This window comes from Nyctereutes procyonoides, unplaced genomic scaffold (genome assembly GCF_905146905.1).
Source record: "Nyctereutes procyonoides isolate TBG_1078 unplaced genomic scaffold, NYPRO_anot_genome, whole genome shotgun sequence".
NCBI lineage: Eukaryota > Metazoa > Chordata > Mammalia > Carnivora > Canidae > Nyctereutes > Nyctereutes procyonoides.
This window is the reverse complement of record NW_026575140.1, coordinates 84,899,752-84,925,076: the sequence shown is the minus strand read 5'-3', so window position 1 is coordinate 84,925,076 and position 25,325 is coordinate 84,899,752. Positions and strand designations below refer to the sequence as shown.

At 42.6% G+C, this 25,325-nt stretch overlaps 1 protein-coding gene across 4 annotated transcripts in view; it reads right to left on the bottom strand.

Moving 5' to 3' along the window:
* APLP2 (amyloid beta precursor like protein 2) overlaps positions 1–25,325 on the bottom strand; it is an 81,352-nt gene that overhangs the window by 22,559 nt on the left and 33,468 nt on the right. For all 4 annotated transcript variants that reach the window (XM_055305506.1, XM_055305507.1, XM_055305508.1 and 1 more), the window contains exons 2-5: positions 15,713–15,886; positions 14,570–14,693; positions 1,208–1,320; positions 268–464 (exon numbers count right to left, since the gene is read on the bottom strand). In XM_055305506.1, the coding sequence (XP_055161481.1) occupies positions 268–464; positions 1,208–1,320; positions 14,570–14,693; positions 15,713–15,886 (608 nt within the window). The remainder of the gene's footprint in view (positions 1–267; positions 465–1,207; positions 1,321–14,569; positions 14,694–15,712; positions 15,887–25,325) is intronic.

Sequence of the window (25,325 nt, the reverse complement as noted above, 5' to 3'; positions counted from 1 at the left end):
ATGTGCAGCGCACAACAATGATTCTCTTCCCTATTCTGAAATGCAAAAACAGAGACAGGAAACCAGCTCAACTCACAGTGAGCTCTGCGGCCACAGGCCAGAGAGCCAAGAGCCACCAGCAGTCTTGCCACCAGCTGTGGCCAGAAGGAAATGCCAGCTGGCCCCACTCCCGCAGCCTCGGGGGAAGCCCACCGTGCCCGGAGGGAGGGACTGGCAGGCCACGGCCAACAGCAGAACCATTTCAGGTTCTTCTTCTCTGAGGTTTACCTTTTGTAAATATCGTAGTCTTCCTCTTCATCCTCTTCCTCCTCCTCCTCTTCATCTTCCTCCTCCTCCTTTGACACAGTAGATTCAACAGTCTTTGTCTGGGGGCAGCACACATATTCAGTGCCGTGGAACCGGTCTACCCCACAGGGCAGCAGCATGCCGTAGCGATACAAGGTCATTCCCTGAGCCAGGCAGGCCTAAAAGAAACCCGTGAGTCCGCATCAGAACGTTGACGAATGTGGTCAAATCGTCCCCAAAAGAAATGCCTATCTACATCGCTACGTAATACCTTCTCTCAGGGACACAGAAATTTTCTGTCAACAAGCTGCCATGCTGTAATTTTAAGATTTACTAATTTTGCTTAACTTGTGATGAGGAAACATCAGTTGGGTCAGAAACAAAGGAAAGCCCAAAGTTAGAAAAACAATTAAGGAAAAAGGAGTTGTTGTAGTCATCAATGCTGGCTGGCTAAAGGTGGTCAGAGATAATTCACATTCCTCACCGCAAGGGCGTGATGTCAGAATTTGACCAAAGAAACAGACTGGAGATCCAGCTTAACTACAGAAGGCAAGTTAAGAAAGGCTATTTCTCCTCCCAGAAGAATGAAATGGCATCTAATGCAATCAGCATGTTCATCAAGACACAGATTTTCTATAATTGGCTATTTCTGCTCTAAGGCGCTAGGGTTTGGGACAGCCTCCTTGGGAACCCAAGGGACAGCATTCTTCCTTTTCAACATCCTTAACTATAGGGGCTGGGTTGTCAACACTGTATTTCCCTATAAAAATGCCCTCCCAAATATTTTTAATTTATAAGATACAAGTACTCATAAACTTTGAAAAGATAATGGGAAAATTAAATCAAGTTGAAATCAGGAAGTTTCAAAGAAAATGCTACTTTGTCTTTTAAAGGGAAAACAATACACGATCTGTTCTTTTACCTCTTTGACCACGGTGTGCCAGTGCTGGTGGTTCTCGCACACTTCCATCTGCTCTTTGTGGGAAAACTGGCACTTTTCTGGAACTAGTAGAACATCACTTACGAATTCACCCACTGGAAAGGAGAAAGCTTTGTTACAAGCAAATCTGATCGTGGTTGGAGGTGGTAAGATCCTGAAGATTATACAGTCAGGTGTAAACAGGAGCAAGCTCAGATACACATAAGCTGATGTGCCTCCCTCCTCTTCGAAGGTCAACGGGACTTTACGGCTCCAGGCAAACAGCCACAACAGCTCGACATTCCCTTACAGTCCTGATGCCTGGGACTCTGCTCACTCTCCCCAGACTCCAATCCTTACAATCTGCATGGCTATCACAACACACGAATAGAGACGCCTCCCATTCCATGATGTCAAACACACACAGATACTCCCTACTGCCTTCCTAGCCTCCTACTTCCCTATTTCTGCCCATATTTTTTAACTTATTTACTTATTTTAGAGAGGATGGGATGAGGGGCAGAGGGAGAGAGAATTTCATGCAGACTCTGCACTGAACACAGCCTCGAGATCATGACCTGAGCCAAAACCAAGAGTCAGATGCTTAACCGACTTTGCCACCCAGGCACCCCAGCCCACGTTAGTCCTAATACAAAATGCCAAGAAAGTAAGGGTGTTCTTCTAACGTATGGGTGAATCTTACTTTGGCCCTCTGTGTACCTAAAAACACAACAGCACCACTATAAGTGATTAGGTAAGACTCGATGGAAGGGAATGGGTGCCTCTGGGATGAAAAACTGGCAGACACTACTTTAACCAGGTGACCAGCCTAACATCACCAGTAATGACAAGCTGCCATATGTGATGTGCTAAGAAGAAAATATCACTACATGGTCTTTCTGCCAAAAATATGTCATTTGAATCTAATCGTGATAAAACAATAAGACAAATTCAAATTCAGGGATATATTTAAACAAGTGGCCTAAACTAAAGAAAAAATAACAAGTCATGAAAGATTTTTTTAAAAGATGGAACTGGGGAAGTACTGTGGACCAAATATAATGTTTGATACTTTTTAAAGGAAAGCTAGGAAGGACATTCTGTGGACATTTAGAGAAAAAGTGTCTGAAGTGTGACTACCATAGTTACATAGGAGAACATGCCTGATCTTAAGAGAAATAAGCCGAATATTTAGAAGTGAACTGTCATGATGTCCTAATTTACTTTCAAAGGGTATAATCACAACAACAAAAGGCAAATAAGACACAGCCACAGAATGGGATAAAGAAGGCAAAACCAGAGAACCTCAGGAAAGGGCAGAGAGGTATTTGCTGTCACATTTGTGTTCTCTAGGTCTCTTTTAAAGTTCTCTTTTTAAACATACAAAGCTGGGAGAAAAATGCACATAGCTGTTTAAAAAATAGAATGTGTCTTTTAGAAATACACACTGAAATATTTACAGGAAAAAAAAAATACTGTCTGTGATACGTTTCCAAACACTCAGGGAAAGGTGGGGGTGGGTCCACAGACAATGTAAGAGCAGCTCGCAAACTGATGATGGATACATACTGGACCACGGATACATAAGGGTTAATGGTACTAGTTCTCTCTGTGTTTGGACATGTTTGTAACTTCTGTAAGAAAAAGCTAAATGCTCACCTATCAATGGGGTGCCTGGCTGGCTCCGCCAGTAGAGCATGATTTCGGGGTCCTGAGTTCAAGGCCCACATTGCATATAGAGATTACTTAAAAAAACATATTCATGTATCACTGGATCATCACCCAGAGATTCTGACTCAGCAGGTCTAGGGTAGCATCAGTACTGTTCACTGAACAAACATTCCAGGAGATTCTGATGATCACCAATAAGCTCCACACAGGGGCTCAGCAGAGGAAAACAAAGAGGGAGAGACATATGTGCTCAGCTCAGGAAGAGATGCCGTAAGTAGGGGCAGGAGAAAGGAAGCAGGCTCACCTCTGAGGTGTCCTTTTCTTTCTTTCTTTCTTTAGAAATGAAGTGCAATAGGAAAGTCATCCAATCTGAGAAAGGTCTCAGGGCTGTGAACTAGTGGAAAGTCCATTCAGACCCACCTCCTAGGTTCATCACCACAGCCTGGTCCTCCAGGACTGCTCAGTCTCTGGGCACTACAGAAGCGAACCCTTCCATGATCCAAGTGCAAGCAGAAGGAGCCCTGTTCAAGGGGGAAGATGTGCTCTGACATCACAAGCTGGAACTGTAAACACAGCTTCCCCACATCAAAACAGCCTCACACCCCGTAATGATGCTGTACACCACTGTCAGAACAAGGGAATGTGAGGGCCAAACAGCTCCATTTGACACTAAACGCAAGAACAAAGTAGTAAGTTAGAGGTACTGCCCCGACGCCCTAAAGGCTCTAACGTGGTAGACCATATACATAAACTTTTTCAATCAACTAGACACAATCAATGCTCAACCAACCCCAAATCCCTGTGGGTAAATGAGGATTTGCCTCTATTAGGAAAAAATATCCTGATACTCAACAAAGTTGGAAATCACTTGACCTAGGACATCCAACCACTAACTCATATTGTCTTAATGGGATTATCCTGTATTGACTGGGCAATTTTTATATTTATGACAAAACCATCAAAAGAGTATATTAAAAGGCAGTGTGCACAGGGTTAAATGCCAGGGTTCAATTTTAGCTCTGTCATTATAAGCAGAGTCGTCTTAGGCAGCTTGTTTAACCTTTCTGTGCCTGGATTTCCTTATCTTGTTGTGAGAATTAAATGACATAATATTTGGAACACACAGAAAGCTTAGAGCAGGGGCAGCTGGTTGGCTCAGTTGGTTAAACGTCTGCCTTTGGCTTAGGTTGTGATCTTGGTCATTGAGCCCTACTGAGCACCGTGTCAGGCTCCCTGCTCAGCGAAGAGTCTGCTTCTCCCTGTCCCTCTGTTCCTCCCTCTACATGTGATCCCTCACACACACACACACACTCTCTCTCTCAAACAAATAAAATCTTAAAAAAAAAAAAAAAAAAGCTTAGAGCAGAACCTGGTACACCGTAAGCACTCAGCAGCACATAAGTGTGCTAGTTCTAATTACTGATGCTAATGTTGCTGAAGTGTTAAGCTGAGCAGCTTCATACAAAGGAAACTATATATACAATTAGTTATCATACAGAAATCTGTAATTTGTAAAACCTCGATTTTATATGTACAATTGTGACATCAGAAAAAAATTTAGAACAGCAATTTTATTACTAGATATATAATCTATCGACACAAGAAACTGAGTTTTAAAATAATACAATGGAATACAAAAAAAATAAAAAAAAATACAATGGAATACTATATATCAGGTTAAAACTGAATGAAATCTACTTACATCACACATTAGTCATACCCCCAAAATGATGTAAAACAAAATCAAGTTGTAAAAGGTCAACTACAGGGCAACCCTGGTGGCGCAGTGGTTTAGTGCAGCCTGCAGCCTGGGGTGTGATCCTGGAGACCCAGGATGGAGTCCCACGTCAGGCTCCCTCCCTGCATGGAGTCTGCTTCTCCCTCTGCCTGTGTCTCTGCCTCTCTCTCTCTCTGTGTCTCTCATGAATAAATAAATAAGAATCTTTAAAAAATAAAAATAAAAGGTCAGCTACAGAATGATACCATTCATGTAAGCTTCCAAACTGAAAAAGAAATGGTTTATAGGTACATATGCATATAGCACAAGTATAAAAACATGCATGAGGCAGAGGTGGGGTGGGGGAACAGGGGATGGGGATGAAGGAGTACAGTTATCCTCAGTGCTGAGTACCGTAGAGAACTGTTGAATCACTAATATTATACACCTGAAACTAACAAAAGACTGCATGTTAACTACACTGGAATTAAAATTTAAAAATTAATTAAAAATGAAGCCACTGGGCAGCCCCGGTGGCTCAGCGGTTTAGCGCCACCTGTAGCCCGGGGTGTGATCCTGGAGACCCTGGATCGAGTCCCACGTCGGGCTCCCTGCGTGAAGCCTGCTTCTCCCTCTGCCTGTGTCTCTGCCTCTCTCTCTCTCCTCTCTGTGTATACTCATGAATAAATAAATAAAATCTTAAAAAAAATAAAATAAAAATAAAAATGAAGCCACTAAAATTCTGGTTCTTTCCCCTCAAAACCAAAAAATATGCATGAGAATAACATGCCATCAAGGTTGGCACTGGTTACCTTGAGAGCAAGAGAGAGAAGAGAGGAAAAGGGAAGGAAGGATGAGGCTTTGGAATATTCAATACAACTATGAAAAAATAAGACGGAGATGAAGCAAACCTGGCAAAATGTTGAAGAACTTGAATCAGTATGATGAGTACCAAGCGGCCAGCATATTGTGTTAGCTTCTCAGTATGCTTCAAATACTGTATGTCAGAATGAAGTCTAAAATCAAAACCTCTAAAGTGCCAGTGATTTAATGATTAACTCCATGCTACACTGTAATATTAAATGCTACCCATCCTTAGCTATTCCATGCCTGAATCAATCTATCTGACCTCTGAAAACCGGAAGAGAATTATAAACACCACTCAATTTGACAAGAAACTAAAATGTAAAAGAAAAAAAAAGAGAATACTCTTGAAGTCAATTGTAATTCTAACATTCTAACAACATAATCTAAGGAAATAAGCAAATAAAGATAATTTTTTTAAAAAAATTTTTAAGATTTTATTTATTTATTCATGAAAGAGACGCAGAGAGGCAGAGACACAGGCAGAGGGAGAAGCAGGCTCCCTGCAGGAAGCCCAATGCAGGACTGAATGCTTCGACCCTGGGATCACGCCCTGAGCAGGAGGCAGACACTCAACCGCTGAGCCACCCAGGCGTCCCAATAAAGATATTTATTGTGGTGTTAATATCAAAAATTGGAACTGACCTAAGTGCCCATCAATAGATAGGGGATTAAATGATGGTAGCTACATACATGGAATACCATGGGGCCACAGGAAATATGGTTTGTGTCTATATTTAACATGGAAAAACTTTCATAGTGATTAAATAATTTTAAAAATAATTAAACAATTAGGGGTGCCAATGTGGTTCAGTGGGTTAAGAAGAATCTGACTCTTGGGATGCTGGGGGGGGCTCAGTGGTTGAGCATCTGCCTTCTCTCGTGGGGTTCTCTGCATGGAGCCTGCTTCTCTCCCTGCTTGTACACTCTCTCTGTTTCTCATGAATAAAGAAATAAAATCTAAAGAAAAAAGAAGAAGAAGAAGAAGAATTGGACTCTTGAGCTCAACTCAATCTCAGGGTTGTGAGTTCAAGCCCTATGTTGAGCTCCACACTGGGGATGGAGCCTACTTAAAAAGAAAAAGAAAAATTAAGTAAACAAAGCAAGAAACACATCTTATATCCTCACCCCTCCTCCTTCAACCAGTTGGTTAACTCCTTAAGGCCAAGTTTGTCTTTTATTCAAAGATATATATCTCCAAAGAGTAGTACAGAATAGAAGTTCAAATATGAACTTTAAAAAAACAAAAAAGCAGGATGCCTGGGTGGCTCAGTGGTTGAGGGTCTGCCTTTGGCTCAGGTCGTGATCCCAGGGATCGAGCCCTGCATCAGGCTCCCTGCTCAGTGAGGAGTCTGCTTCTCCCTCTGCCCCTCCCCTCCACTTGTGCTCCCTCTCAAATAAATAAATAAAATCTTTTAGAAAGAGGAAGGAAGGGAGGGAGGGAGGGAAGGAGGGAGGGAGGGAAAAGAAAATGAGTTTTTTAAACAAGTAAACTAAAGAGGAACACATTTCAATCCCAATATTGGTTCTGTCATTTCACTGTTACTTTTTGGTATTTGCTACATTTATCAGAAGCTTCTAAGAAAAAAAAGGGGGGGGGGGGTCAGCAGATTAGTATTACTCTGTGTGTGTGTGTTGTTTTTTTGTTTTGTTTTTTTTGTTTTTGTTTTTTTTTAGATTTTATTTATTCATGAGAGACGGCGGGGGGGGGGGGGGTGGGGTGGGTGGCGGCAAAGACACAAGCAGAGGGAGAAGCAGGCTCCATGCAGGGAGCCTGACATGGGACTCGATCCTGGGTCTCTGGGATCAGGCCCTGGGCTGAAGGCGGCGCTAAACCACTGAGGCCCCCGGGCTGCCCCAGTATTACTCTGTTTTATAGAAGAATACTGAAAATGGCTTGGTCTCAGTTTAGAATTTTATCCAAGTCTGTAACAATCCTCAATTTAATCGGTTGGGCTGTAAAAGATAATGGCCACAATTTCCCAAGTCACTGCACATAGAAGGTTATATTGTTTTCACCCTTTAAGAAGCTGATCAATGAGTATAGCAATTCAACAAAACCTAATAAACCGATGACGTCCATGTCCCTATGATTCTCTTTCTCATCATACCCTTTCCTCTAAGCAGGACCATGACACCCATCAGGTCTGAGAGCTTTTCCAGAGTTGCTAAAATTCCTTTTAAAAATAACAAGGGCTTGTACCCACTTGGGACTGCCCTCTACAACAACACTCACAGATATTTTTTTAAAAACCTCCTGCAAAAATACTCTCCAGCCATGTTGGTTATGGGGTTCTGGAAGCTGTAACCAGGTGGGAGAAGAAAGCCTTCCATAATGAGAGCACCTAGAGAATCGACCTGACCACCAATGCAAATTTCTGTGAGGTCTAGTAGCCGTTTCAAGCACATGTCTCAGAGGCAAACAGGGCTCTGAAGCTACAGACTCAGGATAATCTCACGAGCAGAAATACTCAAGGGTCCACGCTGGGGACAGGGTGAACCGCTGACAGACTGTCATGAATTCAAAGGTAGCCGATGAGCAGCAAACAGATGCCTGCAGTGGATAGTGAGACAGCGAGGCGCATCTGCTGAAGGCACCATCCCAAAGCCTCTGAGATGAGAACTGTCTTTGGTAGGCTTCACATCACAGTAACACTGTCTGTCCAGATCACCATCCAAAAATAACCCAAAACAAAAACAGTCACAGGCTTACAAAGCTCTCTTCTTTTAGTCCAGGAGCGAGCCTGCACTGAAATGTCAGAGATGACTAACTCCTTCCCCCAAAATACCAGCAGTTTTGCTCCTTCACACATCACCAACTCTGTCCTACTTGGATCATCCTATCTACCTACCTACCTATCTGTCGTCCGCATAAACTTTTAGAGATAAATAGGAGTCAATCCACAGTAACCTAAGATATGAGGTCATTTTGAAAAGGAAGAGACAACTGAAACAGCAGGTTAGAAGTCACATTGATGGGCAGCTAAGCATCAGAAGAGGGCAGAGCTGAGTGACATGAACACAGATGTCCACAGACAGTGTGACACAGACTTGATGCAAGCACTACTAGCAACCTAAATTCATTCTCAAACTGCTTTCTAAGCAGGCTAATCTCTCCCCTCAACCTAGCAAAAACGACAACATATAAAACTAATGCCTGAGGACACAGGTAAGGACCCTGGGACACCCAAACCAATTAATAGAGGCGACCCAACCCATATAGACAGGTCCTGGTTTCACCAGTTTCCATCTCCTCACCTCCTCACTTTCTGGCCTGCCTACCAACCTATGCTTTGGGTTTGCTGGGCATTAATTATCTCTATTATTTTTTTAATGTAATCTCTATGCCCAACATGGGGATCAAACTCACAACCTCGAGATTAAGAGTTGCGTGCTCCACCGCCTGAGCCAGCCAGGCACCCCATTAGCTAGTGACAGAGTCCTAGGGCTGCAGCTAACCATATTTCTACCATCACTGTATTCCAACATGCAGTATTCATCTTAGTATGTCCAAAAAGACTTACTGTGGTTACTTCTGGTGAATACAACGTACAGGACTCTTTTTACTGCATCCATTTTTAGGACAGTTTGTATGTTAAAAGAACGGTGTGTGGCTGCCTAACTCACTGAATATACTATAAACTATTAAACTATATCCTTCAAAATGGGTGAATTATATAGAATATGAATTATGTCAACAAATTTCGTTTTTGTTTTAAAGCAGAGACTGGTTGGGGCGGCTGGCTGGCTCAGTCGGTTCAGTGTACAACTCCTGATTTCAGCTCAGGTCATGATCTCAGGATTGTGGTTCTGTACTGGGCATGGAGCCTGCTCCTCAGGATTCCCTCTCTCCCTCTCTGTCTCTCGCCCTCCCCATCCTCACTTGCTTGCACTCTCTCAAAAAAAAAAAAAAAAAAAAAAAAAAGAGATACTGAGCAAATAATAGATATACTGAGGATAATGGCACTGGAGGCACCAATACGAGCTACTGCCGCTAATATACACGTGTAGCTACAGAAATACAGATTTATGTGTATGTGCATATGCGTATATACATGTATTTCTTAACTCTGTCTGCTGAGCAGGCCTAGAAGCAACATCCTAGTATAATAAGTACACACAATGCCCAGACTTGGTTTCTCAATACCATTCTCCACTGACAGAAACCAGGGCTTCCTGGAGAAATGTCAGACTCCTGATGTAGAGTTGGGAAAATACAGTATCAGCCTGGATCATCTTTTTCACAAATCTAGACAATGAGCCCAGAAGGAAATAAGTGAATGCAGACACCATCTCAGCCAAGTAATAAAAGCTACCACAGGTAATGAAGCAAACGGACATCTGCAACTCCTAATTCTATGCAGCAGGAACACATCTATGGGTAGCCTCCTCAAAAAGGCGTATATCAAAGGAATCCTAAGGGCCCCCTGCATGGCTCAGTCAGTTCAGCATCCGACTCTTGATCTCAGAGACATGAGTTCAAGCCCTGTGTTGGGCATGGAGCCTACTTTAAAAAAGGAAAAAGGATCACAAGACAAACCCAAACTGCAAGGCATTTTCACAAAGCAATTCATACTCTCTAAAATTGTCAGGGTCATGAAAAAACAGGTGAGAGGCTAAATACTATGGGTGATCTTGAATTAAATCCTGACATTATAGAAAAAAGGTGAAACTTGAATATGTCTGCAGATTAGATTGGATCAATGCTAATTTCCTGATTTTGATGATGTGGTTATATAGGAGAATGTCTTTATTTCTAGAAAATCTACACTAAAGCGCTACGGGATAAAAAGATAGCAACTTAAATGACTCAAACACAAAAATGCAGCAATGGCAAGGGTTGGGGGTGTTGGGGGAGCGAATGGTAACAGTTGGAAAATCTGAAATCTGAAGAAAGAGTATATGGGAACTCTGTACAATTTTTCTAACCATTCCATAAACTTGAAATTATTTTTAAAATATTCTTGTCCTTAAAAGGCAAGAATAACTCTAAAGCACTACCACCAAAATGCTTTCTAGAGCATGGAAGAAAGTGGTACTAATTACTAACCAAGGTCAGCTCTACCTGGGTGCTCTAAGGGGAGACGTGCTGGGGGCAGCAGAGAGACATTAAAATCTACTTCTTGGGATCCCTGGGTGGCGCAGCGGTTTGGCGCCTGCCTTTGACCCAGGGCGCGATCCTGGAGACCCGGGATCGAATCCCACATCGGGCTCCCAGTGCATGGAGCCTGCTTCTCCCTCTGCCTGTGTCTCTGCCTCTCTCTCTCTCTCTCTGTGTGACTATCATAAATAAATAAAAATTAAAAAAAAAAAAAAAAAAAAAAAAACAAACATAGAAAAACTCTTTAAAAAAAAAATAAATAAAATAAAATCTACTTCTTCAATGATTCCAAGTTAGAACTGGTCCCTTCCTAGCTCAGCCTCAGGCAACTGTATGCGTTTTAGGATACAGTGGATGGCTCTACTTATTGGCTAAGAAGTAGTTCAAATGGTTACTGGTGTAAACACAAAAAAACACTTTCCACTAAGGAACATCAAAGACCATATAATACTTTATTCAGTGACCACGATGCAAAGAAAGTATTGAATAATTTATGGTCAAATAGTTTTTTTTTAATTTTTAATTTTTATGTATTTATGAGAGAGAGAGAGAGAGAGAGAGAGAGAGAGAGAGAGAGACACGCAGAGACACAGGCAGAGGGAGAAGCAGGCTCCATGCACCAGGAGCCCGACGTGGGATTCGATCTCAGGTCTCCAGGATCGCGCCCTGGGCCAAAGGCAGGCGCTAAACCGCTGCGCCACCCAGGGATCCCGTCAAATAGTTTTTTATGCACTTAACATAAACAGTATCATTTCACTATTTCGTTTTATCAACACGGAAAAATTCGAAGTACATGTAACATATGGGCAAACAAAGCAGTAGAATAAAATTTCTGTCGTGTGCCAGCTACGGTATGCAGTCTTGTCTTACAATTGTCATTAAAAAGTGTGTCCTGTGTTGCAGACACTGTCATGGTACTAGAGGTCCATGAGGACTAAAACAGGGGCTCTCGGGGTGCGATCCTGGAGTCCTGGGATCGAGTCCCACATCGGGCTCCCGGCATGGAGCCTGCTTCTCCCTCTGCCTGTGTCTCTGCCTCTATCATAAATAAATAAATAAATCCTTAAAAATAAATACATACATACATACATACATAAAACAGGGGCCCTGGTTTCACAGTGTTTACAGCAAAGTTGGAGAAAGGTACAAAAACAGATCATCACTGTACAGGGTGACAGGTGCAAGGGCAACAATGGGAGTATTCCAGAAATCTACATATCTGGATAGGAAATATAACTAGGAGAAGTTTTCTTTAAAGGAGGCAGCCCCTCATCTGGGTGGCTCAGTTGGTTGAAATCTGACTCGATTTTGGCTCAGGCTATGATCTTGGGTTCATGAGAATGAGTCCCTGCCCCCCACCCCTGCTGGGCTCTGTGTTGGGGGTGGAGGGGGGAGTCTCCTTGAGATGCTCTCCCTTCTCTGCCCCCCCCTGCCCCACCCCACCCCTGTGCTGGTTCATGCTTCTCTCTCTCAAATAAATCAATCTTTAAAAACAAAATAAATAAAATTTAAATAAAATAAAGCAGGCAGCCCCTGAAGTAAGCTTTGAAAGGAGAACTCAGCAAGCAAAGGAAGTAAAGGAAAGGCATCCCAACGATGAGAATGGGACGGTGTGTGGCCAGGAGCCACAGAGGCCCAGGCTTACAGGGGGTGGCACACAGAGCAGGGGTGGCAGACATCTGGAAGGCCATGAAGAGAGCCACAGTATGGAGTTTTGACCTAAGGCAAGGAGCTTAATTAAACCTACTTTTTAGGTGAAGAAGAGCTACTAAGGGCTTCTACGTGTGGGAAAAACAATTCAATTCTCATTTGAGGCCCGAGGGCAATAGACTAGACAACAGAATGGAGAAGCACATGAGGAGGCTGTTGTCACTGTCTGGGCATGAAAGGACAAACGGCTGCCCAGAGCAGCAGGATTAGGTGGGAGGAAAGGGATATAAGCCAGACGTTCCCAACTTTCAGGTCACAGCACCCCGAGTGTCTCAGTATGTTTTTCATAACACTTCCAGGCCTACCCTAAAGAATACCCAAAAGCTAGTGTGTGCTGAGCACCACACAACGCCTCCAAGGGTGCGACTGACTGACCACTGTCACCCTTCCTTCTCCTTCTCTAGTTATTTTATGTGATGCTGGCTCTTTAGCCCAGGAACCACTGATGTTCAGGTCCAGAAAGATAGGAGGTTGCTGAGAGGAATGGAATAGGATGCTGAAACCATGAACACCTCCAGCTAGCAGTTCATGGGATGTCTGAGAGATGCTTCCTTTGAAAATCCAACTATCCCACAATGCCTCCCGCCACAAGTTTGCGCCAATGCCCTGGGGTGCCTCAGTGCACAGTTTGGGAACTGTGGATAGAAGTCTTATTGAAGACATACAAACCAGGCTTGAAAACTGACTGGACGTCGGGGAGATAAAGGTCTCCCAGATCTCAAGCTCAGAGTTCTGGGTGAGGGGTGGAGCCATGACAAAGAACATGTAGGAGGGACCAGACCAGGCTGCAAAGTCTTCCAGGGTAACAATGCAAAGGGAAGAAACGACGGCAAGTACTATCTACCCACTGTCTACAAATATTCAAAATTACACTCTTGTTTCTTTAATCCAAGAATTTTATATAGAGGGGCCCTGGGTGGCTCAATCGGTTAAGCGTCTGCCTCCGGCTTGGGTTGTGGTCTTGGGGTCCTGGGATCAAGCCCTGTGTTGCACTTAATGCTCGGGGGGGCATCTGCTTTTCTCTCTCTCCTTCCCTCTGTCCCTCCCCCTGCTCGTGCTCACTCTCTCATGCTCTTCCTTAAATAAATAAAATCTTAAAAAGAATTTTATGGAGAGTGTATGAAACCTCATACCAGAGATTTCTTAGAGCCAAATGGAATGGGAGACCATCCTTAGACCACACCACGCGGAAGGTCTCCAAGTCTCACACTACTACCACATGATGCTCCACTTTAAAGTAAGTGGTGGTAAGCATCTGCAATGTCTCGCTTTCCCCCTACTGAATACTTTAATAAAACAGTAATTGCTACATGGTTTAAACACTGTTATTCAGGTGCTGACTCTTCCTGTTATTTTGATACATGTGAGAATGAGGAAAGGCATACATTCCATTTTAGGAAGGGTTTTAAAGGAAGGGAGTAAGTAGGACCTGTTAAATTAATGGCTAAAATTAAATATACCACCAACTACCCAGAATGTCAATGTTAATGCTATATCTCTGTTAATCCCATCATGGATCATCAAAAAAATCAGTTGTTTTGACCTTTTACGCTTCAATGACCACATCTGCTCCTGAATCACCCAGCATAGCTACAGGTTCATGAGTGCATCTGGATACCTCTGTGACTAACGGTTGGGATGAATACATTGACTAGGTAAGTAATGGAAGCAACAACTCTTTCTGGGTAATAAAAATTTCTTACTCAGTGTTACTCAGGTTAGCTCTACTAACACCGACCACAGGGTCAGAAGCACCTGTGGCCGCCGTGGGACCTTCAGAACGGCAGGGAGCACGGGGCCTCGGCCTGGCCTCCCTGACGGTGCACAGGCAGCTCACTATGAGTCACTCCTGAAAACTACCAGTCTGGTCTGGCTAGCAGTGTAGGATTTCAGCACCTTGTAAAGTATGCTTTGGATGAAGTAAAAGGAACGGGGGGACTCCGTTCCTTGGGCTGTTCAGTATAACGCACTACTATGGCCGTGAAACAGGAATTTCAAACATCAATGTGACGCAAAGTTGGACTGCTCTGAGGGTAGCACTTTGACTCTGTGCCATGCAAAAAGCTCACCCTTAAAAAACAGAGGATGCCCACGATGGGAGAGGTCATGACCATCAAAGGCAAGTAAACCACAGACACTAGAAAGTGTGAATATTCCAAAAGGAAGTCCCATAATACCTTCTTGTAGCCCTCAGCTTCTTAACAAGGGGAGGCATTGCACTATGGGGCAAAGGAAGATTTATTTGAAAATGAGCAACCTCTACTTCTGGAGAAGTCACCAAGAATATCTAAAGGTCACTCACCAAGACACTTAAAAGGTACTACGACGTGAGTCTTGCACTGCTTTTTGTCCCTCCGGCACCAATTGTCAACACTGACTGGCTCGTTTGCTTCCATCACATTTGTGATCTGTAGCTCTGGATACATCTGCAAAGAAAAGAAAACGCGCTCACAATAAATTGACTTTATCCATAATAGATGGATGTTCATTTCCAAGTAAGGATGGGTGTCTGCTTCCTCAGCGTCATCATTATCCTCCATAAATCTAAACTTCACTCTGCTACTCCTGGTTCTAACTGAAGTCATCAAGTAAAAAGATATTCTAACTATTAGTTCTCTTTTGTCTGGGAGATTTCTGACCACTTCTAATGCATTCTCTTAAAACAAACAAAAAAGGAATCTTTACTTAAGGATATACAAAAGTAGCAGGCTCTCGAGTCCACAATAAATCTATTAGGTACAAGTCCACTTGCAGGGTGCATGTAAATAGCTGAAAAGAAAAAGATATTAAAAGGCAAGTCCATGGAAACATCTGCTGATGAAATTAGAGAATAAAACTCTAACCCTGGCCTTCTATGCTAATCTTGGTGAGAAGTTAAAACATCTCATATCCCTTTCTCGGTCAAGTTCTGACCCCAAAGGTAAGCAGAATCAGATCTGAGACAATCATTTATATAATACAGGTGGCTTTCTAGCAGCAAGTGGAAAGTGCAAGTGTCCACCCGACAGGTTTGGCTTTATATCCTCCCATAGTAAGTGGGAAGCCAAGAGAAGCAGGCTTCACTCGTATGGTACCTGCCGAGCTTCTGTGCGGATGGCCAAAACCTCTGACAAGTCTCAGCCATGTCATATATATTGAGACATAAAAGGCCCGGTGCTCCATCATTAGCAACTCGGGCTTCTAAGGTAAAGAGGTTCAAGCCTGGGATGCCTGGGTGGCTCAGTGATTGAGCGTCTGCCTTCAGCTCAGGTCAAGATTCCAGGATCCAGAGATCGAGTCCTACATAGGGCTCCTCACAGGGAGCCTGCTTTTCCCTCTGTGTCTCTTTCCCTCTCTCTGCATCTCTCATGAATAAATAAATAAAATCTTAATAAATAACATAAAATAAAGAGGTTTAAGCTTGACCCAGGAAAAAGTCATTTTCACGTTCCAGCAACAGTCTTACCTCCTGACAGTACTGAAGAACTTCTTCTTTTGTTCCGAAGCATTTCTTAGTGCCTGTTGGGTCTGGTTCCCATTTCCCAGTCTGAATGTTCACATGCATATTTAACTTCCCACAAAATACTGCAATTTGAGGCTCGGCGACAGCAAATCCTGTTCCGGCATTGGCCGCAAGAGCCTACCAAAGGGGGGAAAAATCCAGGTTTACTCCCAAAAGGCTGGCACAAAGGCACAGTCATCTACTGGTTGTGACACTAGAACTGATCTCTAAAAACTTGTTTATTAGTTTTATCTTTATCTTCATAAACAAGTCCTTTTCCCAGGAGTTAGGCCAGAAAAAACAATGAGCGTTGGACTTACATGATCAAAGCGAAAGGTCAATGGAAAAAATCTACCCCCTACTCCCCACCTGGATACTTCTGACTTGGGAACCTATAATCCAACTGTGGTCTGCTCTACTACGAGTGTATCTACTTCCCGGTCCTTCATATATTAAACCACAGAAATACAGAACGGCAAAAGTGCTAGTAATTCACTCACACAACAAAATCTTGTCGAGCAGCTACTATTTTGCAAAGTAATGTGCTAAATGCCTACGACACAGAGTGAGCAAAAAGTCATGGTCCCTGCTCTCGTGGGGCTTTCGGCCTACTGCTGGACTCCATACTCGCACATCAAGTGTGATCACATTCCTAGATATCCCACAAAGGAAAAGAACCCAGTGCTGAAGCAGCATATAGGAAGGGAATTTAACCTAGACTGGGATACGGAGGTGGTCAGCGAAGCTTCCTGACGTGGAGCTTCCCACGTGGAGGAAACGTAGACAGAGAGGCAGACAGCAGCGGCAGAAGGGTGAGAGGCAGGCAGGTGCAAGTCTAGACAACCGTGCGGGCCAAGAAAGGACTTCTGTCTTTGTCACTGAGGTGCTAAGAGGTTTTAAGCACAAAGTTAGTATTTTCAAAACGCACCTGTGATATTTTCTGGTTGCACGATGGCAAAGAGACTGCAAGGGAACAAGTGTATGCAGGGGATGGCTCAGGAAGCTGGTGTCACGGACTCAGGGAGATGAAGAGAGGGGGAGCGAGGGAGGGTGGCACCTGAGACGAAGGCAGTACAGCGGAGAAACAGATGCAAGAGACCGGACAGTACAACTGGTGAGCGTTGGCGACAGATTAACTAAGGGGCACAGAAGCAGATGTCAAGCATGGCTTGCATTACTCAACGAGGGATGCATCATTCACGGAAATGGGACACTAAAAGGGATTTCATGAACAATTTTATCTTGTATCAGATAAACATAATGATTCCACTGTCTTTCTCTGACTGGTATCCTCTTCTTTGTGAAAAGATCATAGCCACTAACAGGTCACAAATTACAGGTGACAAAAAACATTTAGGCATCGTGACAGGTAAGGCTCCTACAAAGTCTCATGTTCCAGAAAAAAACACAGGCATCCCAGCACCTAGAAATATGCCAATATTGATGGATGCATCCACAGTGGAGTTTTGTGGTTTCCTCTAATGTAAAAGTTCTTTCAAAATAAAAACTGAAGTTTTTTAAAATGTTAAAACTTGGCAGATAGGTTAAAGATTGTAAGGTCTATCATAGTGCTCTTTTTTAAAAGAGCAATTAATATAAAATGGCTTTCCTATTAACAAAAAGGGTAGCTTTGACTTCTGTAATATATGGAAATTATGTGCTTTCTAAGCAACTCTTATTTGTCCTGATGGACGACAAAGATATTAAAGGTCCTTCCAATCAGGAGACTACATTTGATTTTGAAAGGCATTATGACCTTTCTCCAGGAAAAATTTGCCATCGTCCACCTATTTTGCTCAGGAGCTTATTAAAATAAGCCTGCTTCCTACCACTACAAGAGAAGGAAACACAGACACTTGTTGGATAGCTGGGAGAAAGCTAATTTGGGATGAAAATATTGCCAAGATCAATCAGGGTTGAAAAAACACCTCAATTAAATCCAACAAAGAGAACAATTAGGAACTTTATTAACTAGAATTGATTGCAGCCCTACTGTGATGATTAATCATTTATTAAAGCAGAAGGCAGATCCTATGTCTTCCATATAACTGCGTACAAAGTTACAGGCTGATGAGAAAAAGAAAAGGGGTGCCTGGCTGGCTCAGTGGAGCCTGTGACTCGATCTCCAGGTTGTAAGTTCAGGCCTCATGTTAGATGTGGAGATTACTTAAAAATAAAATCTTCAAAAAAAAAAAAAAAAGAAAAGAAAAAGAAAGAAAGAAAGAAAATTGAAGGATAAGTACACACATTTATTTATAGGCAATACTCTAATGGTATTTAATTCAAAGCAATCATTAAAAGGTGTAAGGATGCCCCAGACAGATGTGCTTAATATTCACATTGAGTTCAACATGTGGACCAAAATTTCTCTTCTGGGGGTCATTCTTCTTTTGAAAAAGCCACATGTTAAGGATGGGCTAGCATTCGGGTATGACATGGAGGAAAATGGGTTAATATCGAGACGAAGGCAAAGGAAACCCAGGGACAATTTTGTCTATTGAAACCAGTGTTTCCCTAAAGTTCTTTCCTTCCTACTTCAAAAGCCCAGATAGAAATAAAGAAAATTAAGAAAGATATAAAAAATATATAAGAAAGCTCAATCAATAGGTCAAAAGGAAAGGGTTTCCTAAACCTTCTGTAATTGAACCACCACAGTTAAATCTAAAAGATGTAAAGCAATTAATTCCTAAATCCTCTTTATGGCTTTGTAGATTTTATTCTTAAGATTTTTGTTTGTTTGTTTGTTTGTTTACACAGGGGGTGGGGGAGAGGCAGAGGGAGAGAGAGAATCCCAAGCAGCCTCCATGCCCAGTGCAGGGTCTGACTCAGGGCTTGAGCCAATGACCCTGAGATCACGACCTGAGCTGCAATCAAGAGTCCGAGGCTCAACCTATTGAGCCACCCAGTGGCCCCCTTAAGATTTTATTTTTAGGTAATCTCTACCCCCAACGTGGAGCTTGAGCCCATAACCCCGAGATCAAGAGTCGGACGCTCCACTGACACAGTCAGCAAGGAGCCCCTGGCCTTGTATAGCTCAACATTAAAAGCAGCTATTAAATAAATAGGATGTCAGGTACAGTAAAAGTACGGGGGGGGGGGGGGGGGACATTAACCGCTCAAATTCCAGACATGAATTCAGGTAGGAACTAGTGTCAATTAGTTATGTGAGCTCACCCAAGCCACAGCCGTGCACTGGGCGAAAGCGTGCAGGCAGCCACTTATCAGCACCAAAGATCATGTTGCACAAGTTACTCATTATGGTCGTTGGCTACAAGACCACAAGAGTTCCAACTGGATAAATGTTCAGTTTATGGGTCAACCACTAAGGTCAATACATCAGTGATGAGTGCATTTGATCTTTGTGCTGAGATGGTCAACATCGCCTTCCCTAAAGAGAATCTAAAATACCAGAGGTTAAAGCAACAGGAAGAGGCAGCTAGGCAGCAGCAGCTCCTCGCATCAGTTACCACCAAGAAAAGGGAGAGTAACTGGAAGCCTTCCAGACAGCTAATATGCTGCAGTGATTCACTCTTGAGTTCAGAAAGATTAATCCTTGTGGTCATAAGAGACTCTCGAGAAGGTATCATCTGAAATATAAAAAGCCTCTGTGGACCATGTCTAGGAATCAACTAATCAAACACATCCCAACCTTACCTAGGGTATAATAGGATCGGTTTTGTTCTGTGATGTTTGTACTTCTTTCCTTTGAAAATGCTCTTATTTCATGTGCGTCCATTTTCTGAAGCACACACTGTGCCTGGATCCATTACATCAATGTATAAATCAATCTGTTTCCTAATCTAACATGTTACAAATGGGATTTCACTGCCAAGTCAGCACTTCTGATGTCCTGTGAACCTGGAATCCTCTACGAAAAGAAAATTAATGCCCCAAGCTTTGGCACTTAAGCCGGTCCTTGTGATCTATGCACATTGCAGCACTTTTAAGGCTTTGAAAACAAATTGCATCAATTGCTTCCCAGTCCAGTGCTTCCATTTTACTTAATAATTCATTCTTAATAAGAAATTCCATCTTATTAATTTGGCTCAGGAAAGAGAGTTTAGCCTTACAAGGACAGAAATTCAACTTGGTAAAAAGTGCTTCGAGTAACTTGGTCGAAAACCTGACATGGCTTAAAGCAATAAATAAATCTAAGTAAATCTAAATCTGAACCTAACTTAACTGAGGGCCTTTCATCACCATCTCAAGAGGTGCGGCTCCTCGGCCCATCTCGGCCCCACTGCCCTTCACCAACGGCAGTGCTCCCAGTCCAGGGCGAGACCTAAGCCCAGGATCTCCTTCCTCTCTGAAACTATCGTCCCAGAATCCAAGTTGGCTCGGGGTTTGGGAAAGTGCCTGCCGTGGAGGGAGCATCTTCTAAGGAGGATTGTTTTATCCCCTTACTGAGTGAATCATGTTTCCTTGGATAGGAAGGTGCTACATTACAGCCAGGCAAGCATTCCAGCTTCGGTCCAGGAGGGCAAGTTCACACAGTCCCAGTACGAATAAATACGGAACGAAACACGCCTTTGGAGCATCCAGTTACACCTGTGTGGCAGTGACAGCAAGAGGCACAGCACCCGTAATCAAAGGCCTTCCATTTGCAGAGAAAAAGTCAGAAAAATGACAATGTATTAATGGATGCCAAGATCCTGTGTAGTAGATTCATTCCTGTTTGTTCAGGTCCTGCCTGGCATTTGCACGATTCGTCAATTGAAAGGACTTAGGTCTGTGTCCACAAACCTGCACCTAAGATTTACTCAATTGAGCAGTTTTTTTTTAAATTATTTATTCATGAGACACACACACACACAGAGAGAGAGAGAGAGAGAGAGAGAGAGAGAGAGAGGCAGAGACACAGGCAGAGGGAGAAGCAGGCCCCATGCAGGGAGCCCGACGTGGGACTCAATCCCGGGTCTCCAGGATCACGCCCTAGGCCGAAGGTGGCACCAAAACGCTGCGCCACCCGGGCTGCCCTCAATTGAGCAGTTTTATAAAGCCATAGATTCAAGGTGTCTCGCCAATGTAGTTACTACTACAAAAGGGAAGAAAACTGTGGACATGGTGACACTGCCCTCAGCAGCAGTAACCACGAAAGGGCATCGATGAGCAAAGACTGGGGGACTCTTAGATTTCGGGAGACCAAGAAGAAATGACAAGCAAATGCAACATGGGACCCAGGACAGGGTCCTGGGACAGGAAAAGGATGCCAGGGAAAAAGTGAGCGATCGTTTGAATCAGGTCTGAGTCAGTTAATAACTGTGTACTAATGTCATTTGCCTGGTTTTGACCATCGCACCATGGTCGTGTCAGATGTGAAGATTAGGGGAAGCCCAGAAAGGGTACAGGGGAACTCTAGTATTTCTGCAACTTTAAAAAAAAAAAAATCTAAAGTTAGGTCAAAATAAAGTGCTTTGGGCTTTTTAAGTCCTGTTCATCACCCGCCTGGATTTTGATTGTGACTGCCTGTTTTCAATCTGTCACGAAGAGAAGACACACTTCTAGGCAGGGCCACGAGTAAGCACTGAGTAGATCCAATACCTGAAAAATAAACTATTAATTCTCAACACACGAGCACACAACCTACGGTACTAAAACCCCATGTGTACAATAATAAATTCTCTCCAATGGGAGGACTATTATGATTCTACCCAGAGCCTAACATATAAGAAAGTCCACTTTTGTTACTATCGAAAGGATGATGGGGGTTTGGAGCCTTTAGCCCATCTTCATCAGCGGTAAAGAAGTGAAGCTTTCAATTAAAAAAACAAAACAAAACAAACAAACAAAAAAACCCCCAAGATTCAAATGTTTCAACTATTTAATAGCAGGATTCTTATTAAGCATTTTCTAGTTTTAGAAGCAAACTGAGAAAACCTGTCTGTAAAAATGACAGTTTGCACTACACCAATTGAAAATCCTTGGTCTTTTTTTTTTTTTTTTTTAATGTTTGGACTTAATTCTAGTTAGAAACTGGTGAATTAGGTTTAGGAAGAAAACACTGAATGCAAAAAGCCATTATTCTTCCACCGACATATAACAGCTGTTAGGTATTATTTTCATAGGCAAGGATTTATACAAATAATCTCTGCTTTATTACAGGTCTAAATATTAAGGTATAAATAAGGTATCATTTCCAAGATTAAAAACCATTTAGACTGTCTCCAAGGCTTTTTATAGGAACACAGGAATTTGTTCATCTGGATTACACTGGTGGGGATCCAAGCCCTAAGGTCTAAGAGAGGCCTGTCATGTGTCCCCAAGATGAGAGCGAAGAGTCTTCTATAGCGAAAGTTATTGAAAAATACATAAAATACTTTTATGTTAAAAAAAAAAAAAAGAGTGTTTATGGATGTAAAATTCTCAAGGGGACAGGTTCTCTACTGGCTCCTGTGTTTCTTTCCAACTGCCCATAATAGGAACTCTAAGAAGCTGATTTCAGCGGGTATGGAAACATTAGTCCTCTGCTCAGGAGGAGTGCCTGACCTCAGAGGAAGTGCCTGAGGCGGTAGCCCAGAGCAAGGGCTCTAAGAGGAAGACAGACCTTGAAAGACGTCCAGCCTCATACTGACTAGCTGTGCTCCTTTGGCAGGTCACCTGACCTCTCTGGGCTTCAGCTCCTTCATCTCTCAGATGCTGACAACAGTGACTGCACAGCACAGCACGGTCTTGAGATTTAAATGAGTTGGTGCACGTAAAGCGCTTGAAACCATGCTTGTTCTATAGAAAAGAGAGCTTCAAATGTTGGTGGCCATGTCTTTATTCGTCAAACAAGGCTCCTAGCATACCTATACCTCTCAGGCTTGTTGTGTGGATTAAATTAAGACACTCAGTAAAGCCTGATGCCTGCCACAGAGCAAGCACTCAAATGTTAACATCATTAGCGTCGGGCTGGCTCCAAAACCTTCAGTTCTGTCCGGCTACAATTACAGAAGGGCCCTAAGTTATGAGTGTGCAGGGAAGAACCCATTAAGTCCCCATGGGACTAGTCATCCTCCCCAAAGCCAGGATGGCATGAAATGGGCTTAAAAGACTGCACATTCCCTCTTTACCTATTAAATCCGGACATACTCCAAGCGGGCTGCATTAATAGTCTGCATTTTCTTCTGTGGGAATTCAGCTTTACATGAACAATTTAATACCGCCCTACCATTTAAAAGAAAATCACCGGGAGTAGCTGGCTTCCTGGCCCTGGTCCAGCTTCCGGCTGGCACGGAAGCCAGGTCAAGATGAATCTGCAGTTACTACTGAGACACTGCTGTGATCAAAAGAGCACTATGTGAGTTATTTCTCTAAATATGTACTCTTGAGGGGGGTAGTCCCTCAACTTACTAGCTATGCAACGTCACCGAACAATCTGGCTCTCTTGGTATTAGTTTTAGCCTTCATGCAACATAAATACGGTGCTACCCAAATTTTAGGTATTATAATAAATGATGCCCACAATACGAACTTCGGACTTTGGGTCACAGTTCAACACTACAATGGACAGAACTCTACTTTCCTGCCGCTTCCAATGTGTAAGAACACGGCTTGGCAACAAAGGCAGCTAAAGGCAGCTTCCTCGCTGAACAGGAATCTGCAGGATTCCAAAGCCAGGCAGTAATCTTGTCATATGTGGAAGGCACGCTAACTGCAGAGGCCAGAAAGCCAGGAGGCTTGAGTATTAATATAAGATGATCTAAATGGTGTGAACTTGGACTTAACCTTTGTACTCACTGGCCAGTAGTACTTATTTATTCAAGGGGGCTAAGGAGTGTGTGCAGGGATAAGGGATATGGTTCTTAAACCCTAAAGGAGGGAAATGATTCTAAGTAACAAACGCCCAGAAGTATTACTGATTAAATATTAATGATTAATTAATAATTAATGTTCATTCTAAAGCATTCTTACTAATTCACAGATGATAGACATAATACCAAAAAAGAACCAAACAAACAAAAGAAATAATACAAATGGTTAGGGGTAGGGGAGTGCGCTGTGGAATATTCAAGCACAAAGCTGGCAATAGTCTCAGAAGTTATAAGCATGCTTCTTACTTCTGGCTAATCAAATGCCCTTATGTTTATTTCAAATGCATTAAGTCATAATCATTAAAAATTAGGCACTCGGCATTTTTCAGTTACCTCATGTACTTAATATAATAAATTACACCTCCTTAAAAATATTCTATTTCTATTTCACTAAAATATATACCAGACTTAGTGATTTTACCAAGGTTAAGTTGGGAAGAAGCTGTTCACATGTCAGCTTTGGCTAAAACTGCTGACTTCTGGGTATTAAAACCACAAACACGAATAGCTGTCAGAGATCTGAAACTGATACCCACTAAGTCTCCTTTCCTTTAATATACCCAGGAAAAGATAAGAAAACAAATCAGGGTGCCTGGGTGGCTCAGTCTGCTAAGCATCTGACTTCGGCTCGGGTCATGATACCGAGGTCCTGGCGTCAAACACCCCCCCTTCAAATGTACCCCCTCCCTGTAATGGGCTGCCCACTCAGCGGGGAGTCTGCTTGTCCCTCTGCCCCTCCCCCTGCTCATGGTCTCTAATAAATTAAAATCTTTAACAAATCCATGCGACTGAAAACATTCATGTTTTAATATATAGGATGGCTTGTATTAGCATTTTAAAGTGGGGGCTCCCTACCACTCATTAGAGGGCTAATAAGGTCTATGACAAGTGTTCAATGGCCTGAGAAATGAGAAACATAAGAAGGGTGTGGTGTGCGTGTGTGTGTGCACCTGGATGTACAAGGACATGGGACTGCTGTCTTCTCTTGAGGAAAGAGTGCCCTGAATTCTATGATCATCTTTTTAGCTTTCATTTTAAAATGTTTTTCATAAAATGACAGCAATAGCAAATTGACTGTAAAGTGACAAACAGTAAACCAACAGTGAATAGTATAATTGACAATCATTAAGAATTAGTGACCTTATCTAAAAATTTAATTTTTCACTTTTCCATGAAAACCAAAGGCTTTATTTCTGAGATTCTACGATGTTGAAAGTCAAGAAAAGGCAGAAATTCTTACGTGAACAGCCCTTATCTGTTTATAACTAGAAAATAAGATAATTTGCCAAAATGACTTTTACAGGGCAGAGAGGAAATTACATTTCAAATAACAAATGGCACTTTCTATGTGCTAGTCTGCTAACCATTTTACTACGTTTACTAGGTGTAAGCAATATTCAGATACCAATCATGATGTAGCAAATTATTTTAACTTCTCGTGTCCACTAAAACTGTGAAAATAACAAAAATATGAAAGAGCTCCACCCTCCCCCAAGCTCAAAGCGAGTCAAAAAGGCATCTTTCCTATGATTTATGTAGCATCTAAATTTAAAAGTAAATACAGACGGTATTATCAGCTCACACCAGATCTGCTTGCAGACAATGATTCTTCCTGTCTGGGCCCCATGCCCATGTGCATTATTGTAATTATCAGCAATTTTAAAAAATAAAGTAATACAGCTAGTACGAGCTGCTAGTCGCAGCTCGGTATGCTTACTGCTTGGTGCCTCAACTGTTAATTAAGCTTCCTGGGCTCAAGCCACTGGAACTATAAAATAAATGCA